This window comes from Ammospiza nelsoni, chromosome 3 (assembly GCF_027579445.1).
Source record: "Ammospiza nelsoni isolate bAmmNel1 chromosome 3, bAmmNel1.pri, whole genome shotgun sequence".
NCBI classification, from domain to species: domain Eukaryota; kingdom Metazoa; phylum Chordata; class Aves; order Passeriformes; family Passerellidae; genus Ammospiza; species Ammospiza nelsoni.
The window spans coordinates 83847198-83866318 of NC_080635.1; the positions used below are offsets into that span (position 1 = coordinate 83847198).

Here is a 19121-nt window from a genome sequence, read left to right on the forward strand (position 1 = left end):
ATTATAATGTAAATGCTGTAATTTGTGCCTGTTAAAACCGCAGTAAATACAATGAGCTGAAAATAAAAAAGAAAGCTGAGAATTAAATGAAACATTTTCAATAAATGCATGTTGAAAAAAGTAAACTTTTGAAATTATTTTCTTGAAATCAAATTATTATAAAATTGAGATTATGTATGTTAAAGATACAATAATGGCTATAAAAATTTGTTTTAAAATAATTAAAATATTTATCACATTTGCTAAATACTGCTTTACCAGGAGTTAGCATGCCTCAATGCAAACAACACTAGAACTCTAAACAACATTGGAATTACAAACAGAGTCTGCACCATTCAAATTAATTTCTCTATGGATAACACTTAGAAACACGTGGTCCTCCTGGCAGGATTAAATCATCTGCATCAGGCACTTTATTTGTACCCAAGCTTTAGGTGGACAGAGAAGCATCTGTTTGAAGCAAGTCCCCACTGCAGTTTGAAAAGACAGATGAAGAACTGAAGGAGAGAATTTAGCTGACTAAACTTAAGCACTGACTTCATGTAAAAACACTCCTCACTTTTTTTTAAAAAACTCTTTAAAAAGAGGTTTTAAAGGCACCAACCTCTTTTCGTTAGGCTACAGTAACTTTAGGTTGTAACTTTATCAGGGCACCTTCTAACACTCCTAAAATTTAGGGAGGACTTTGATGAATTCACTCCTTATCCATGGCTTCTACTTAAGACACTCTACTTGTTCGATTTTGATTGTTTTATTTTCTTGATGCTGCCTCAAAAGTACAAGTGAGAAAAACAGAAACTCCTATCAGAATAACCTGCAACATCTGGTATCACTTACAGGGAATTTGCCCTAAGATTAAACGTCTTCTTTTTTAATAATTTTTTCAATTGCAGGATGTATTATCTGTTCATTTAAGATTATGATTTCAGAAGGAAAGTTAGGCATATATCAAAAGTAACACAATATTTTTTCCTCAGCAAGGACAAAATCCACTTTTCTGAAATAAGAGTCAAGGTTAAAGCTATAGGAAAAAAAAAGGCAGATGTCCCAGTAAAATATTTATGTTTTGTTATGTTCATCTTATCTTGGAAGCATGTTTCTCCAAATAAAAGCTGTTCCCAAGCATACAGAGCATTACATCAAAGGATAGGTGTCAAGTCAATCTATTAATGAATAAATGAATGGGTCATAAAAGCTTTATTGAAAGATAAGAAAACCCTATGGCAAGTTTCTTAAAACTGAGTGTCTATAGTCTGGCTGCTGAGCTGAGTCTAAAGCTCTTCACAGCTGATACACAAATACACTCTTAACATTACCTTGCAAATAGACTGGGGCTGCTGAGTATTCTTAGAGCCAAGTGTGTGCTTAGCTATGTTCCTAGATCTAAAATAGAGTATTCAGTGTTTTGCAAGAGCTAAACTCTCAGGCCTTGAAAGAGCCCAATCACAGACCTACAATTTTCCAAGGATATAGAAGGAAGATGAAAGTTCGATTCCTACAGCGGTTGTCTTCAATAATTTCCTCTTTTCTACAGTGAAGACTGTAGTAATTGTCTGTATGCCCAACACTTTTCAAAACAGACTTAGAGGCCAAATTTTGGACATACATTTTTCAAATGTTACTCCACATTACTATGTAATAAGGGGTAGAATGTGTCATCATGAGAGCAGAAATCAAAATTACTCTACAAATATTCACTTGGAATTTTAGGTCAATGGTGAAGATACAAGCTTTGACTTAGTATTTTTAACTCATAGATTCAACTCATATTTTTAACTCATAGATTCAAAATATTTATCAGATTGTGAAAACTCTTAACATTACAGATACACAACTAGAGCCTTTTTATAAAATCACCAAGTTGCAATATCGTGAATGAAATAACTACTTTTGTTAAGAAAATAATTTATTTTCCATAGTCACAACATATAATCTAGTATCAGTTACTGTACATATATTTTCTTGCAATACTCTGACTGTCTATGAATACTGGATCCACAGATGCCACTTTTGCTGCTATAAAGGAGTGAATACAGTGTAAAACTGCCGTCAGATCCTGAAATTCAAGTTCCTGAAAGAAGTAAGAGAAAAAAGAGAAAAAAAATGAAATCAATTCATGTTTATAAACATTTTATATGAATAAAAGAGTAGACTAGTTAGAAAACAATAATGGCCTTAACATGAAAATTGAATTTTTATAGGAAACTGTAAAATTAAAATTGTTAAGAATAAAATCTGTATATCCATACCTTGTTCACTGACAGTGCTGTGTGTCAATTTAGTTTTCACTCTGTGATACTTTATTGCTTACATTGTACTCAGCTTGTACAATGAAATCAGTCAACTTGAAAGAATATTTGAATATTGCAGCATAGAATAATTCAGGTTGGAAAACATTTTGAAGATCACTGAGTCCAACAATTAACCCAGGACTACCAAGTCTACCAGTAAACCATGCCACTAAATACCACTTCTACACTTGACATATTTCCTGGGATGGTGACTTCAGCCACTTCCCTACATAGCCTGTTCCAATGCTTGACAACCTTTTTGGTGAAGAATTTTTTTCCTAATATCCAGTCTAAACTTCCCCTGGCACAAGCTGACCCCATTTCCTTTCATCCTATCCCTTGTAACTTGTTTCAGGCAGTTATAGAGAGTGGTAAGACCTTTCCTGAGACTCCTTTTCTCCAAGCTAAAAATCCCCAGCTCCTTCATCCACTCCTCAAATGTCATGCCCATCCAATCCTTCACCAACTCCATTGCCTTTCTTAAACTGAAGGGCCCAGAACTGGACACAGGACTCCAGGTGTGACCTCACCAGTGCTGAGTACAGGGGACAATCCCTGCCCTGCTCCAGCTGGCCATGCTATTGCTGATCCAGGCCAGGATGTCATTGGCCTTCTTGGCCACCTGGGCACAATGGTTCATGTGCAGCTGCTGTCAACCAGCACCCCCTTTCCCACCAGGGACCCTTTTCCCATGTCCTTCCCCACCAGGCACCTTTCCAGCCACTCTGCCCTCAGCCTGCAGCACTGCCTGGACTCGGCCCTCGGCCATGTTGAACATTATTAAAGTATTTGACAAGTTAAGGCTGTTTGAGAATCATGAGGTATCAAGAAGGGTAGGGTGAGGGGATCACATCTTTTGTCAGCCTCTGAAGGAGAGATGAGAAGCCAGAGGCAGGGTGAAAGAAAAGGTGAAGTCACACCACACCCTAATGATAGAAACAAACATGGCGGGTATGAAATTAAGATGCCCTGATTCACAAAGAAAGGCAGAATTATGCCTAAACAGTTCTCAGATTCACTTGACTTTTTACAACATATTTCATCTTCTGTGCACAAATTAACTTTCTTTTCCCTATGAACTCATACAGTAATAGAGGATAGTCTGACACAATGACATGCAAATATAACATAAAAGACAAATATAATGTAAAAAACACATTCAATTTAAGTGATACCACTATGTGTGAAGTCTGTAGTTGGTAAATATATTGTGGGAACCCTTGAGACAATTTTTGGTTTGAGCAGAAGACTATTTTCAACAATCTGTTGGCTAACTAGTTTGTTGAGGCACACTCTCTATGCTTGTTTTTAAGCAAAAAGCAAAGCACTGGACTTCTGCTTTTTCTGTAACAGAATTTTACAGTATGTTCTAAACAAAATTGGCCCAAACAGAATATTTGGAATTCAAACTTACTGTCCCAGTAAGCTCACCATCACACCATTTTGCTATCCACGGCCGAGTATTTACTTGGCACAAGTGGTCCTACTAATGAATTGCTCACTTGTATTTGTGGGACATGATTTTGTGACCCTGTTTGGGGCACAACTGGGAAATTTTTGGGAGTGGAAGGACCTGCATGCACAACCTCTTCAAGGAGAGACCAGGGCTGCCCTGTGCCAGATACAGCAGGTTCTAGCCAGGTCCAACCAATAGGCATGGCTCAGCCCTACAGTGAGACGGGGCTGCATCAGGGTAAACATAGGTAACAAAGGGCAGAAAATTCCCCAAAAAAGTAACAAGGCATGTGAAGTAGAGTGTACTCCATGGCAGAGCAGGTAACACCCCTGAAGGGATTGAAACTGATGGAGAAGCCATAGTGGAGCAGAGGAAATTGTGAGCGTATTTGAGCCCGTGACATCTTTGTCCTAAATTCTGGGGGCAAAAAGCTCCTGTTTTTTCCATTTTAACTGACATTTGAGGAGCAAATATGGGAGGAGGTATCTTAAAATACATTTTATTGACAGCAGATGTTGACTTTAAATATTAATATAAATTAATATAAATACTTCCAGGAAAAAAACCCATAATGGCACTATTTAAATCTCCTTATCTAAGTTTAAGAAAACTAAAGTTATATACACAATTATGATTATTAATGAAATATGAAGTATGAAATATAGGCTTCAATACATAAGTTTTGGCTCAATCAAATGTTTTACATCTATTGAAATTCCGTCTTCAAAACCAAGGAATTAAAAAACATGACCATTCCCATGAATCTTAGATTTGCTCCAAAATCAACTGAAATCACCCAACAATTTCACCTTAGGTTCTGACATTTAACACCCTGACAAAACACAGCCAAACAGACTGAGAGAATGGAGCCCTTCCCAGAGTTCCTATTTCTCTTCTCCAGCTTTATGCGCTTCCAATCGATAAACGTTTATAGAGATAAGCGGAGGGAACATAACACAGACTGTGGACAGGATTTCAGACTGTTCTAACAACATTATTTGGAGAGCTTTGGGTTTAGTAAAAGGGCAAAGACAGGAACATCTCATCACTGTGAGTCAGTTTTTCTCAATGTTCCAACTGCAGAGACCTCTCTGTTTCCATCACAGTTCAGAGCATGGATCAAACTGCAGTAGCCTCTCCTCTGTATCTGAGAGAAGTTGTCTAATCTCTTGTGAATAACCATTTGAATACTAATATGCTCTTGTTTCTGGAAGATACAATCTACTTAGAGGTGGAAGACCAGCAGTAACACTAAATCTATGTTTTATGTGACAACAACACTATTTACTGCAGTTAATACTGCAAGTTCCCTATTTTTGGATTATTTTCAAGAGTGGTGCCAATTTTGAAAGTTATTACAGAGCTGAAAAGCAAAATGTGTGGCATATAAGCACTCCTCATGCAGTTTAGCAGCTCTTCCACACCTCTTGCCTCTCACATCTTCACTATTTTATGATAGGTTTGTGCAGGAATGAGCAATCCTCTGGGATCATAAAACAAGAGCAGAGCTCTGGAGATGTTATCTTACAGACCCTGGTTAGATGTGGCCACCCATGGTGGCATCAGAAAGGTGGGGCTCATCTGAGGCCTCATGCACCAGAAGCTTCTAGAAATGCAGCTTATAACAGTAGTATTTGATCAAGAAGTCCACTAATGGGGTAAGGCTGTGGAGCTTTGTGTCTGAAGGATGTTCAATGCCTGTTCTGGCTGCCTTTGCAATCCTGCAGCCTGCTAGTCAGGTGTAGATAATGAGGAATAGTCACACATACCTAAGGATAAGCTGGGGTAAGGATTTGCTTACATGTTGATTACAACAGGGAAGGGGGAAGAGGGGTTAATTTGAAAATATGGATTTAGTAAAAGATAAGGTTGGCTTTCTGACTTGGGAAAATGTAGCTGTTGCATAGTCTGAAGACTGGGACACAATATGTCTCTTGCTATCTTGAATATAGTTTTATAGATGGAAATGCAGCCTCTTTAGCTTTGAAATGCAATATGAATTCTTCCTAGAAAATAACACCAATGACACTTCTTTCAAACAAATACATTGCTCTGACAGTTCATTTTTTTTAAAGTCTCTGTATTCAGTCAGGCAGATGAGTAACTGATCATTTTATTTGTGCTTTACCATCTAACAGCACCCTTATGTTTGCTTTCCTTATCTGAGTTTGCTGCTTTTTTCTTTAATTGAGATTGTCAGTTTTTAAGGAGAATCTGTGCATGTCTAATATTTCAATAACCAAAAATCTTTCAGTTTACTGTATGTACCATAATAAGTAGATTAAGTACAACAAGGGCACTGGAAGGAAGACACTGGGAGAAGAATACAAAAGATTGGATTAAAGCAGTGGGAGGACAAGACTGCAAAATTTCCTGCTGGTACTGAAAATACAAAAAATGAGCACAATGCACTGACCTCCTTCACTGCATGTGCACAGCCAAGGAAGAAAAATATATGTTCTTATTTCATCCACCCACTAGGAGAGTTGGATTTATTACATGTCATAAAGAGCTTGACAGGCCTGCTGCATTATTACCATGCATGCAATTTTACTGAGAACTTCTGAGAGCTGTTGAATCGCTGTTTGAACAAGACATGAGCCTGTATCACATGAAAGGCAAATAATGGAGATGCTGACAGATAGTGTTGTGCCCTGTGCACTTCACGACTTTAGGGACACTGGTAAGTCTCAGTGCATGTTATCTGTTGACCAGAATAGAACTGTTACCACTGTATTGTTCAAGATATGTTTTCCAATCAGACTGATTTTTTTAGTTGTTGAGGGTTTTTGATGTTGTTGTTTGTTTGTTTCTTTGTTTGTTAGTTTGGTGTGGTTTGGGTTGGGGTTTTTTTTCAGATTAAAAGCCCAAATAAAGATGTTTTAGCTGCAGACAACGTCAAAGTCAAAATGGAAACCAGAATTCTAAATTTGATTCTATATCTCAGCAAATATAGCAGGGCTTGGTTGCCATATCATGGATGAAAAGAATATGCAGGGTTCTTAAGTTATCTTCTCATAATAGACAAGAAATTTATGAGAACAAGCAACATCTAGCTGAGACTTCAGTATGGCTCATAACACTCTATTGACCACAGTGGTTTCTTATCTTTCTTCAACAGATATTTAAGACTAAGAAAGATGAAAAGAAAAGGGAAATGCTCAATTCAAATAGGCTTGAAAAAGTCTTAAGACTTAAAGACTTAAAAAAGTCTTATTTTTCAGATATATAGCTACAGTTCAGCGAAGGGAAATAAAGCATCAGTACAAACATGGATGTGTTGATCTTAGTTTTTTTCTTTTTTATGAGAAACCTTGACATTTTGGGTAAAGAATATCTACTATTACTAAGATTACTTGTAATTTCTCAATACTAAAGGCAGGGTAAGTTCAGGGAAGTACTGAAGTGGGAAACTATAAGAAATTGTAGGGAATATGAAGAACCTGAAAGAGAAAAAACTGACAGGAATCTTTTCCTTATTATCTTCTTTCAACAGAACACTTTTTAAATGGAGGAATGTACCGTTCACCTAAAACTAAAGTGCACAGGAAGAAGTACTTGGCTTAAGATTTAGAAGCCAAAATAAGAGAAGAAACATCACATCTAGCTACTAAACAAGACACAAAAATAGAATTCCCAAGTGTGATTTTATTTTTTTACTCCCAAGAATTCATAATAATGTAGAATTAAATATAGTTTGGAAAATTCTTTTGCAACCTTGACTCTCTGTTTTCCACCAAGGGAAAGTAAGTCATCTGTATCAAGCTTCTTTTGTGCATAGTGGCTCATTTGCCCAAGAAAAATGTAACTTCTATTATTTGATAACATTTTTATTTCTTGTTACTGGCTGCATTTCACCATATAGTACCATCTGGCCCTATGAAATCTCTTTCAGTGCAATAAGCAGAGGCAACTACTGGATTATGAGTATTAGTGCTGGGCATTTTCCAGCCAGCCTGTAACTCTCAAGTCTAAGAACTCATTCCAATTACGTGGTGGGCATACAGTTTATGATATATATCAGTTATCTGAAGTGGAGATGCTACACAGCTGTGTCCCAGTCCCATTAAATGTGAAATCCTAGTGGCTACATTGCACTTTGTAGAGGCAGTTGTAAAAGGTGTAATCACTGAAATTCTGATAAATCCTCAGCTACTCTGTATCAGCCTTTCCTCTGGCCTTTAATGAACTTTTCCTGGGATCTTGCAACACATATGTACTTTTGGGTACACAGATATCAAGAATTCTGTATGAACTAATCCCATATCGACTTCCATCTGATACTTTGAAGGTGAATTTTGCCAACTACAAGAGGTTTTCATTAGAGCTATGTAAAAGAATAATTTTAGTGTTTTAGCAAATCTGTCTCTTGAACAAAATTTACAGCAAAATTATAATAAAGATTCACTTATAACAATTTTACAGATAACTAAATTTTCATAAAAATATTAACACTTACAATTTTTCTATCAAAGAGTAAAGTTGGATAAAACCAATTACAAACAAGCTAACTTGCACAAAAATAAGAAGAAAATAAAATTTTAAAAACTAGATTGTTTGCTACAACAAAAAGAGGAACTATACAGTATTAAAGTAATAAAATGCCATCACAAGCAATGGAATTGCAGCCCTTGGCTAATCCCACACAAGGGCTATCTAAAGATTTAATGCACAGAGATACACAAAGTAGTTTATGCACGAGTACAATCTTCCTGTCTGACCTGAAACAAGTTATGTAAGCTCTCAGCAACAGATGATCACATACAAAATGAAGACAGTAGTCCTTTTTTTGTCTCCAAGGTCTACTGTGAGACATGAAGTGGAAATGACCTGCTACTGGATAAATTATTATGTATTGTACCTTTTGTAACAGATCTTATAATATCTTTCACAGTAGAGCCAAGAGGCAACTCAGGTCAAGCTTGCTGATGAAATCCTGAATAATTTACTAATACAGATGTATAAAGAAAGATATATTGCATGTACTGTAACTTTGTGACAAATAAGGAAGGTTATGGACTTCTTCCTTACAATTATTTTAAACATTATAAGGATAGGTAACATATATCTTTTGCGTATGGTCAGTATAGAAAAATATTAATTTATAAGTGACTTTAACCTGTACAACTCAGGTAAGAGTATTTGGAAACGTTCACAGGTCTTCAGATATTTTCTCTTGTTTCACTGGCTTTTGTCAACCAAAAGCCAGTTGAACCACAGTCTCATCTTCCTTTTCTAGGTCATATCATGCCGAAGTTCTCCTTCTTTTTAAAACCACATAACTGAAAAAATGTCTTTTTTATTCAGCAGCAAGCTGGGGATCAAATTTTATTTTTACATTATCTTTTATAAACACAATTTTTAGACATTATATCTACTATAGGTTGACAGAAAAACTTCAGATAAACTATCTTTCTGAAAAAGTAAAATACTATCATAACACAACGTAATAACTGGCTTGTAGAAATAGTGCAATAAATCTATGGGTATTACATTGCTTCCGTTTATTGTGGAGTTTCTAAAGAATTGGCAAAAAAAGATAATCTGTGATGTGTTCACCATATCTATGTCCCAGTAAATGGGATTTCTGATGCTTTGACAGTAATTTTATGTCATCTTTAGCTAAATTGAAAAAGAGGATGTTGCTTACCTTAGTCTCAATTTGTTTGGTGTCTGTATTTTGAAAAAGCAGCTTTACTCTTGTTTTCCCATCATCTGATGAGCCTTTAAGCTGAGAGAATTTAAACCTCCACAGCACATTCTAAAGAAAAAGAAATTTGATTAAGGACTCTGCTACATGTTTTTACCTAGAACTATAGAAGGATGATCAATATTCATGTACTAAAATAAAGCACTACAGCAGTAATGTGGTGCATGATAACAGGCTCTTTGCAGAGCAGTTAAAATTAACACTTGTGTACCCTTTGTGAAAGCAAAATATGCAATATTAAAATTCATTAATAAACTATTTTGAAAGTCTCTGAGATAGAAATGTTTCAATTGCATACATCACATAAAGTTGGCAAAAGCTTATTCCATAAAGATCCATGAGGACATTTGTATCAGTTTCTTTAGGAATACAATTCCATGCCGTATCTTGATTTTTTTTGTTTCAGTTGGCTCATTTGCATGACGTAGATAATTGTGACTTACACAGATATTGCAAACCTGAACTTACTGATGTGTGAAATGTGGTTTGAAGTTCTCAAAAAAGCTATAGAAATGCAAAAATATTATTATTGAACATAGTCTCAGAAACCACAAAAATGTGTCCTACATTACATAATGCTTTGTAAAATATATGACTTTTAAGCTTCTTGGTCTCCCACAGGTTTATCCATGGCATCTTAGTAGTGCTGGCAAACTCTAGATTGACAGATATGCTTTAATATTTATGGAGATATTTTGTAAAAACAAAAATTGGGAAATTATTTTTGAAATCAAGGTTATTTTATGTGAGTGTTTTCTATTCATCACCTGAAAATGCATAATTAAAGAAAACCCCACAAGCTAACCAACTTGCACCTGGACTTTCTGTTGATGTTTCCTTTAATACTTATGATCTCAATGAAAATTCTCTGCACATGTTGAAGTGTGCTTCAGTTCCCGGACACTGCTGAAGAAACACAATTTAAATACTTGGGAGCTTATTTCAAAAGCATACATGGAAAAAAGTTTGCTCTGTTCCATTTTCCAACATGCCTCTTCTCAAAATATTTTTGTTAAGTAGACCAGGGCTACCAGTGGGCTTTAGAACCCTATTCACAGTTTAAAATGCAATGTCCTATAAAAAAACCTATCTCCTGGTTCCTTGCAGACATAAGTGTCATTAAGTTCTTAGAGAGATATAACAGATGAAGAAAAACTGAAGTATGCTACAGCACTGTGATGGTGCTTAAACTTTACATTCATGAACAGACTTTAACTGGGTCCAGAGGGCCTAATTATAGCACCTGAAAAGTGCTAAAAGCTTAAATAAGTTTGGCTCTAAACAGGATAAATGAATGTTTGCTATGTAATAACTGCTAAGGTGGAGACAAATCAAGAACTTAGGAACAATTTAGTAATAATAAGCATTGCTGAAGTCATCATCTCCCTCAACAGTTGATACCAAGTGGGGAAGAAGAGAAGCAGAGAGCTGGAAGATGGCAGAAAATAAACGCACACTTTGGGATCCCTTCATATTGGAGGTGTGGCTGGAGGCACAGGATGGGGAAGGTGAACCTACCAAGCTGACAAGATAAAAAGAATCTCTGCAATGAGATAAAAAGCGGATGCAGGCTACAGAAGTAGTTCAGTGATGAGCCCAAAAAAGATAAAAGCTGAATGAATTAAGCCCATCAAGAGCCTGGAATAGAACATGCAGGAAAAGAAACTCTTCTAGAAAAGTTCTTTAAAGGTATTTTTCTTGTTCTGAAGAAATGAATGAGAATATGGGAGAGACTAAGCCCTGCAGAGGAGGTGCTGTTCCTGAAGGAGCCACACTGGAGCAGTTCATGAAGAGCTGCAGCCCATGGGAAGGACTCATGCTGGATTCTGGAGGGGCATCCCCTGTAGAGGGGACTCCATGCTGGAGCAGGAGAAGAGTGTGAGAAGTTCTCCTCCTGAGGAGAAACGAAGGACAGAGACAACATGGGGCGAAGTGACTACAGCCCCCATTTCCAACCCATCTGTGCTGCTGGAGAGGAGGAGATAAAGAAATTTGGGAAGCAAAGAAGTGTGGGGGGAAGGTGTTTTAAGATCTGTTTTTTATTTCTCATTATCATACTCTGATTTGACTGGCAATAAATTAAACTGATTTGCCCAAGGGGAGTCTGTTTTGCCCACGATGGTCACTGGTGAGTGACCTCTCCCTGCCTTCATCTGGACCCACAAGCCTTTAATTGTATTTCCTCTCATTTGCCTGAGTCATGACGAAGCCAGGGTCAACCCCCCACACTCCAAAGCAAAAAATTGTTGTCCTTTTTGTTTCAGAATTTGTAAAAATAAGGCCCTTTTAAAATTGTTTTTCAAAGTGTAAAAAAGACTGCTTTTCAATGACTACATGAGCTGGTTGCCCAAAATTTGAGATCCAGATTTAGAATCATAGAGCAGACAGGGGACTAGCCTTTATTTTAATAATCCTCTTTGAACATCAGCTGGGGTGTAAGAGCATTCTTTAACTCAATAGAAGACCTTATTTTTTCATTAAATTCAAGAAAAAGAGAGATTCTTCAGTAAAATTTCTGTGTCCCTAATGAACTGTTAATTTTCTGACCACTTTAAGAACCTTTTTGCATTGGTAGGAAATATTCTAAAATAGCTATGCATATAGGAAAACACAGTCAACTTCAGCTGGCAATTATGGGAAGCAAGATGAACTGCAGAAGTCACCCATTACTGCCTCTCAGGCTTGAGGATGCAGAGAACATCTCCATTTCTCACACAGACAAAGAATAAATGTACTTGAGCTCTCCAGAATTTTTACTGTTTAGCAATGGAATTGGTCTATCTGCTGGTATTCTCTGTTTCTCCTTAGGTAAGCAACAATAATTCATCTAAATCTTCCTCATCATCAATAATGAAGGTAGGTACTGTGACACAAAGTCCTATTAATAGAGTAAGGTTATAATTTTAAAGGTGAGAGTACGTGCAGTCATTCTTCACATTTAAAAGAAACCCCTTCTATACATTAGAGAGCTTACTTCTCACAGTTAATTTGTGGTTACTTGCAAAATGCAATTGTGCAAGAGCAGGATTCCAGAATGCAGTATCACCTGAGGGAGAAAAGTGTATACTATGTTCTGAAATTTTATCCTGCTGCATGGGATGCACACTTAAATAGTCTAAATTTTCATGCAATTTTGGTCATTATTTCTCTCAGTAAGATTTTGATAGATTTGAAATTTGGGGGCATTTTTCATCCCAAACCCACAAAATACCAACATGCAAAAACTAGATCCTACATCAGTATTTCAAAATGCAGTGTGTTCCCTCTTTTCTCAGAATGATTGACTGAATTTTTAAAAAATATTTGAGAAGACCAAGTTTCTCCTGAACAGTTCTATTAATGCAGAAACATTTTTTGTATATTTGTTTTCTTCAAAAAATGTTAAAATCCACTAAGAATAATATACATTAAAGTACCACTAAGTTATACAGAAAAAAGTAGCATTATAGACAGGTCTTGGAAGATGGCATGTACATTAGCCATTCTCTGTAGGCACTTTCTGTATAGCCACTCTTTTGTAAGACAAGTGCATGTAATCTTTTAGATTCTCACTTTGAAAAACATTTGCCCTTATTCTGTTTATTTTAGACATGACCTAAATTTCTTATGATGGAAGAATAATTAATCCTATTTTATGTTTGTAGCTTCAAAACAAATAGAATCAGGCGACATTTCATTTTTTTCATGACTTGTAATCTTTTATAAATCTTTAAGTTTCTTCAATAAACCAAGTTCTCTGCTAAATATAAGTTTCCTTTTCTTTTGTTACTTGAAAAGGAAGATACTTTTTTTATTTCTTTCTTCAAAATGAATCTTTACATGCTATACAACTAAAATCACCCCTTTGAAGTCCCAAACTGACTACATTTCAGTAGGGGTAAATAAATAAATAGTACAGTATATTGGAAGAATAAATACAGGACATAAACATAAAGAAAATGCAATAGATGATAACTTCAATAACTATAAAACAATTCATTGTTATATTTTACTTTTCTTTTACTCTTACCTTTGTTTTACTGTCAAAACAGGTAAATCCTAGAGCAAAGTCGACTGTGAAACACAGGGTATCCCCTTGCCAACTGCACATATATGTTTTAGACTGAAAAAAAAAGGTATGATCTTTGAGAGGACAACCATCACTGTAAATTATCATATTCAGATAATATTTTATGCAGGTATTTTTGGCTGGTAAGACACTCAGCTGACAGCACTGGTACATCTTTATATTACTATGTTTGAAAATGGTCAAAACTTCTGACTGTAAATCAGTGTCCCATCTGCCAGCTAGACATTAACTGCAGGTTTTTTATATTCAAGTCACTCTTCCACAAAATGAATATATTCTTGAAAACCAACCCTTGCAAAATGCAACACAGAACACATAAAACCAGATCTGACTACTCTAAACTGCTTAGACCTGAACCATTAATGACTTCTGATGTCACTTCCAGCAAATGTGCAGGCAACAGTGCCTAAATGTTTAGTCATTGCTATCTAATTATAGAAAAGTGCTCTGCCTGCTTGACCTCTCCATCTGATTTAAACTTTGTAGAGAATCTTTCTGTTTTACAACACTTTTTAATTTGGGTCTGGTGACATGCTGGCACAGCCCTATGCTAAAGTTAGTTAATGTAATTTCATAGTAAGACCTAATAGCTATCACATCTTGGTTAGCACTGATACCTGCCAGACACTGCTATCTATTCACCAATTCCATTAGAAACTTTCAGATTAGAAAGGAAAAAATTTTGTTTTATTAACAAAACTCAGAAGTTCTGGTGAAATTTGTGAATAAGCTTTACAGTAAAAAGTCAGTTAACTCATTCCAGGCATTTTAAGGCAAACTAACTTAGGTATGTGACAGATTCTGGAAAGACATGAGTGAGATTTGCTGTAACATGGAGCAGCCTGATGACATTCACTGTTGACAGCCATAATAGCAAAAAGCCCATTGCCTTCAGCAGAAGTAGAGATCAGATCCTGTATCAAGACTTTTCTTGATAGGAAAGATCATTTTTAAGGTTATACCCTTGTGCCTTATGAAATTTAGATTTTTTTTTTTTTTTGTTTCTTCCAAAGAAGCATTACTTCATTGTCATTGATATATCATAAATCTCAATGTTGCCTCATGCTTAGACATTTGTTTACACAGAAGTTTTGTATCTGGATAGTTTCTTTTAATTAAAAAAAAAACAACAAAAAAACCCCAAAAAAACCCCGACATCCTTTTACATGCAAGAATTCCCTAGGGGAGACTGAAAGCATTAATAAAACTTGCTTAAAATGCAAACTGCCATTTGAATTGATTTTCTAAGAATTTTTAGTATAGTCTAAAACTTCTGGATGATTGTAAAGGTTTCCTCACTCCAGTATTAATAAAAAAAGTTCGTTATATTAAAACAAGCATTTTTGAGTTACAGTTATGACATTTTAAAAAGGATTTTGAAAGGGCTAGGAGTAATATCAGTTTATAAGTGCAGATTAGTATTATAATCATCTCCACAATAATGGAGATGTATAATATTTCTGAATAAATTAATTTGCTCATTGGTGTTCAAAGATTGTATTATTTGGCATTTAAAAATATTTCAGTGATTGATTTTCAATTAGAATGACATTTACATATCCTTACATTTTATTCAGTAATTAAAAGGTGGCATTAAGCACCAGCCATAACTTATTCTCCATTATTCTCCAATTAAAAAGGTCATACTAGCTGAGCTCTGGCTGAGCAAAGCAATTTTTAAAACTAATAAAATTAGATTCCCCTAATGGGTAAGCATCAAATTGCTCAGCCACAAATGGTGAATACTAAAATGAACTGTGCACAAATAATGATCTTGGAGTACTTTAAAAATATTCACTATTGGGAAATAATGGAACCAATTTTGAAATTATTCACAAATACTGGAGAAAAACATAATATGCTTCATTTTCACCATTATTGAAAATATATACGTGTTTTGTACTTACAAAACTCACAGGGTTTTCTTTACAACAGAATTAGTTTGTATTTTGCCATACAAATTTAAAATCCTGCTTCTGGCATCTCCTCAGTGACTTTGAACAGATTCTCAGAAAGCTCTATGGTAAGAACCTTATCTTGACTCATTGACTCTAGGACAGAGCCTTATTCCTTTCCATTTTTGCCTTTGGAATAAGCTTCCCATACACTTGCAATTGTGATCACCCTTGGCTATCTACAAAGATTGTTTACAACAATTGTGGAAATTTAACACAAGAGGTCTAGGTTCAGGTATCTTTAAGTGAATTTGGGAAAGAAAAAGCAGCACTGAATATCAGCCAGCTTGCTAAGTCTAAAAAGTTTAAACAACAGAGAGAAGAAAAGGCCTCACAGTGCAGTAGATAAGAAAATTGTAGTATATGACCTAGATCAATCTATGATATTTTCTGAGCAATGTAAAGATACACAGAATATTATATTTTAATAAAAGACAATAACAAACTTTTACCTGTGTAATGTTCAGGTATCAGCATCTCAATGTATATTCTTTTAACTCATAAAAAGATCATTAAGTTGATAACACCACTGTTCAAATACCAAAAGAAACTGTATCTGACTCATTTATGGCAGAATTCCTCAGACAGCCTGCCTGCTGCTGATCAGAAGCGTGACTCTTATCTATCTCTGGCTCTGTCATTTGTCCTCCAAGACACTGAGAGGGCTTAATAGTTACAATGACCACACATATACACTCATTTTCATTCCTACAGACAGATTTCCCTGAAATAATTCAGCTTTGAACTATGCTTGGTGGTCAAGAAGCATCCAGGCATAGCACTTGGTCTATGCGGTCTGTGTTGTCCATGGTCTAGTTAACAAGGTGATGATCAGTCTGGTTGGACTTGATGATGTCAGAGGTCCTTTTCACCAGTTTTTACAAATGGGCAAGGACATGGGACAGTTTGTTTCAGCACTCTAAAAGACTGACATAGGATGCTGTCTAACAGTAAAAGATGTTACAAATATAAACAATGACAAGCCAATTAATTCCAAAACCAGCTTTTATGTTTATGAGTTACTATGACTCTTTCCCTCATGGGAGAGAATGTGTTTGTAAATAGATCAGCTAACACAAAAAGATGGGCTTTGAACTTGGTTTATGGGTGTCAGGGACCCAATACAAGAAGTGAGTAAACACTCTAACTGCAAAGTGAATGCATGGGAAAAGATTACAAGAGGGATTTATTTCCACTCAGAGAGGAGAGCACCAATATACCTCAGGTATGTGTGAGAGACAAAGCCTGAGGGACAAACAGAAAGAGGAATCTCTTCATGGGGAGTCACCAGGCTGTGATGAGGCTGAAGCACAAAGACTGGGTGCAAGCAAGCACCGCTGCAGCCCAGACACAGAAGTCAGGGGAAGAAAAGGCAGGAATAAAGAGGAACCTTTCTCTTCTTCAGCTTCCTTCTTTGTGTTGGTGTCCTTGTCCCCTTTCAGCTGAAGTGCGATGGCAGAAGGCAGCATGAAGGCCCCCTGGATCACAGAGAGGCCTTCTGATTTCTCCACACTTGTTGGTCTCCCATGTAGGGTAAAGCCATAAGTATATTTGGTTTCTTCTGGGACTGGGAAGTCCAAAAGCTTCCAAATAAACCATGACATGCAATAGATTTTTTGGCAATAGACTTTTGCTGGAATATGAGTTTATTGCAGTGCTTTGGATGGAGGACTTGGATTTGCCCATGTTCTGCCACAGGCATCCAGTGTAGTATCTCTGGATTCTTTTTTGAAGACACAGAGTCCTTAGTGTTACTTAATGATGGGGGATTGTATTCTGTCCAAGAATGCTTTTGTTTTTCAGTAAAATTATTTAAAATCAAGATTAATAACAATAACTTTCAGTTGAGATAGCATATTCTGAGATCATCAACAAAGATTCTTAACAAAAAATACCATTTCACATAATTTTTTAAGAATCAGGGCACCAACCTTTTCAGTCAGTACTCATTTTTCTAAGTTCATGGCAGTAAGTTTTCTAAGGATCTAGTGAGACTCAGTGATGCTGCTCATCTAAGTGTAACACAGAAAAATGACACAGTGTATATTCATTTCAAAGGATATTACTTTTACAACTCTAATGCTGTTGGTCCAAAAGTCTCATCAGATTTACAGTTTCAAAAATTCAGCTGGTGATTGGCTACATTGCAGTTAATTATTTTCTTGCATGAAGGAAGCCCTCATTTTGCTTTAACTATGGCACTGATATGCAATGTATTCATTAATTTTGGACTCAGCCATGTTGAATGAGCAGGAATTTTAGTGTTTTTAATCAGCCAAAATGCAAAAATAATACCTACCTTCTAGTCTAAATGAATACAAATTGGGCATGTACATTATTTTGCTTGTTTATTTTCCATAAAGCAATTGGAAAGTTGGCAGCACCATTACACTTTCCTGCTTGAACTATACATTTTCCCTGCTATGCTGTTAACTACTTTATAGATAAAGATATCCATATGCTCTAAGATGAGCTGTAAGGGTTTATTACATGTAAATGGGATCACAGACAGTATTTCTCACTATACTCATGATATAGAATTTAACACACATTTTCTAAAACTAAATTCTAACCAGACAGGACAGCATTTAGGCAATAGCCATATCTATGCAGTGCATCTACTGCATGCTGTATTCACTTACTTTAACTTAAAGTATGTGCTATGCTTCTGGAAATAATATGCCATCAATGTAAAAAATGCTAAAATCTTTCTGAAAATTTGCCTTTCCTTAGAAAAAGTATTTACATTAAAATTAAATTATACTATGAAGCCAAGGAATTTATTTTTGGAGTAGAAGACTCCAGCATTGCCAATTTGAACTGATAAAATTTTAGCATCCTCCAAATATCACTTCTATTTGTTTCTTTTTACTTCTAAGACCAAATCTATCACCACCTTACATTTAATATTTTTCTTCATCTTTCTGCCAAGGAACTGAAAGGAACTTTGTAGGACTTGTCATAGGAACTCAAATGCATGAAAGAGAGAAGGACCTAAATGATGTGTTATTTTATTCTGCATTAGAAATACACATAATATACACCAGCATTTAAGATATAGTGACAGGGAGGGAAAAAATTATTTGGAACACAGATTCTTGCATTAAGACTTTATATGGCAGCTTTTTAAAAGCTTCTGAATCATAGAGGAGTGACAGGAGTAAGGTGTCTTAATGCATCCCAAGTATTTACAAAAATATAGAGTTTGGCAAAAGCTTTAATATGGGACCAGATATGTCAAAAAAAGTATTTTTGAAAATTTCCCTTTTAGCATTAAAAAAATCCAAGCAGGGTATGAAAATAAAGATAAGAGCAACTAGAGTTATTATGGTTGTACTGGGAAATATGTATCAGCCCACACATAGAAAGAGTATTAGAAGGCAAAATTAAACCCCTTAATTCTGAACACAGCCTGCAAAACCTCCAAGAGTCTTTCTGCATAGAATGAATAGTGCTAAACTGAAATGTTTTTAAAACCCTTGAAATAGCAGAATCACTGAATTAAAAATGTAGATGCTTTGGCTTTCTCATATCTAAAAAATTGGGTTTTTAGCATAAAATATTCTGTATATAGTCTTTTTTTTAAAAAACAAAACTTTCAGAACATAAGTTTATAAAGTACACCAAAAGCATTGTTACT

The 19121-nt window shown here is 35.7% G+C and overlaps 1 protein-coding gene across 1 annotated transcript in view; it reads right to left on the reverse strand.

The window, feature by feature from the left end:
- Positions 1–1888: 1888 nt before the first annotated feature.
- The window catches only part of SNTG2 (syntrophin gamma 2), a 119077-nt gene continuing 101844 nt past the window's right edge, over positions 1889–19121 (reverse strand). The window contains exons 14-16 of the mRNA XM_059468749.1: positions 13467–13559; positions 9398–9508; positions 1889–2071 (exon numbers count right to left, since the gene is read on the reverse strand). Coding sequence (XP_059324732.1) covers positions 1940–2071; positions 9398–9508; positions 13467–13559 — 336 coding nt within the window. The 3' untranslated portion in view covers positions 1889–1939. The remainder of the gene's footprint in view (positions 2072–9397; positions 9509–13466; positions 13560–19121) is intronic.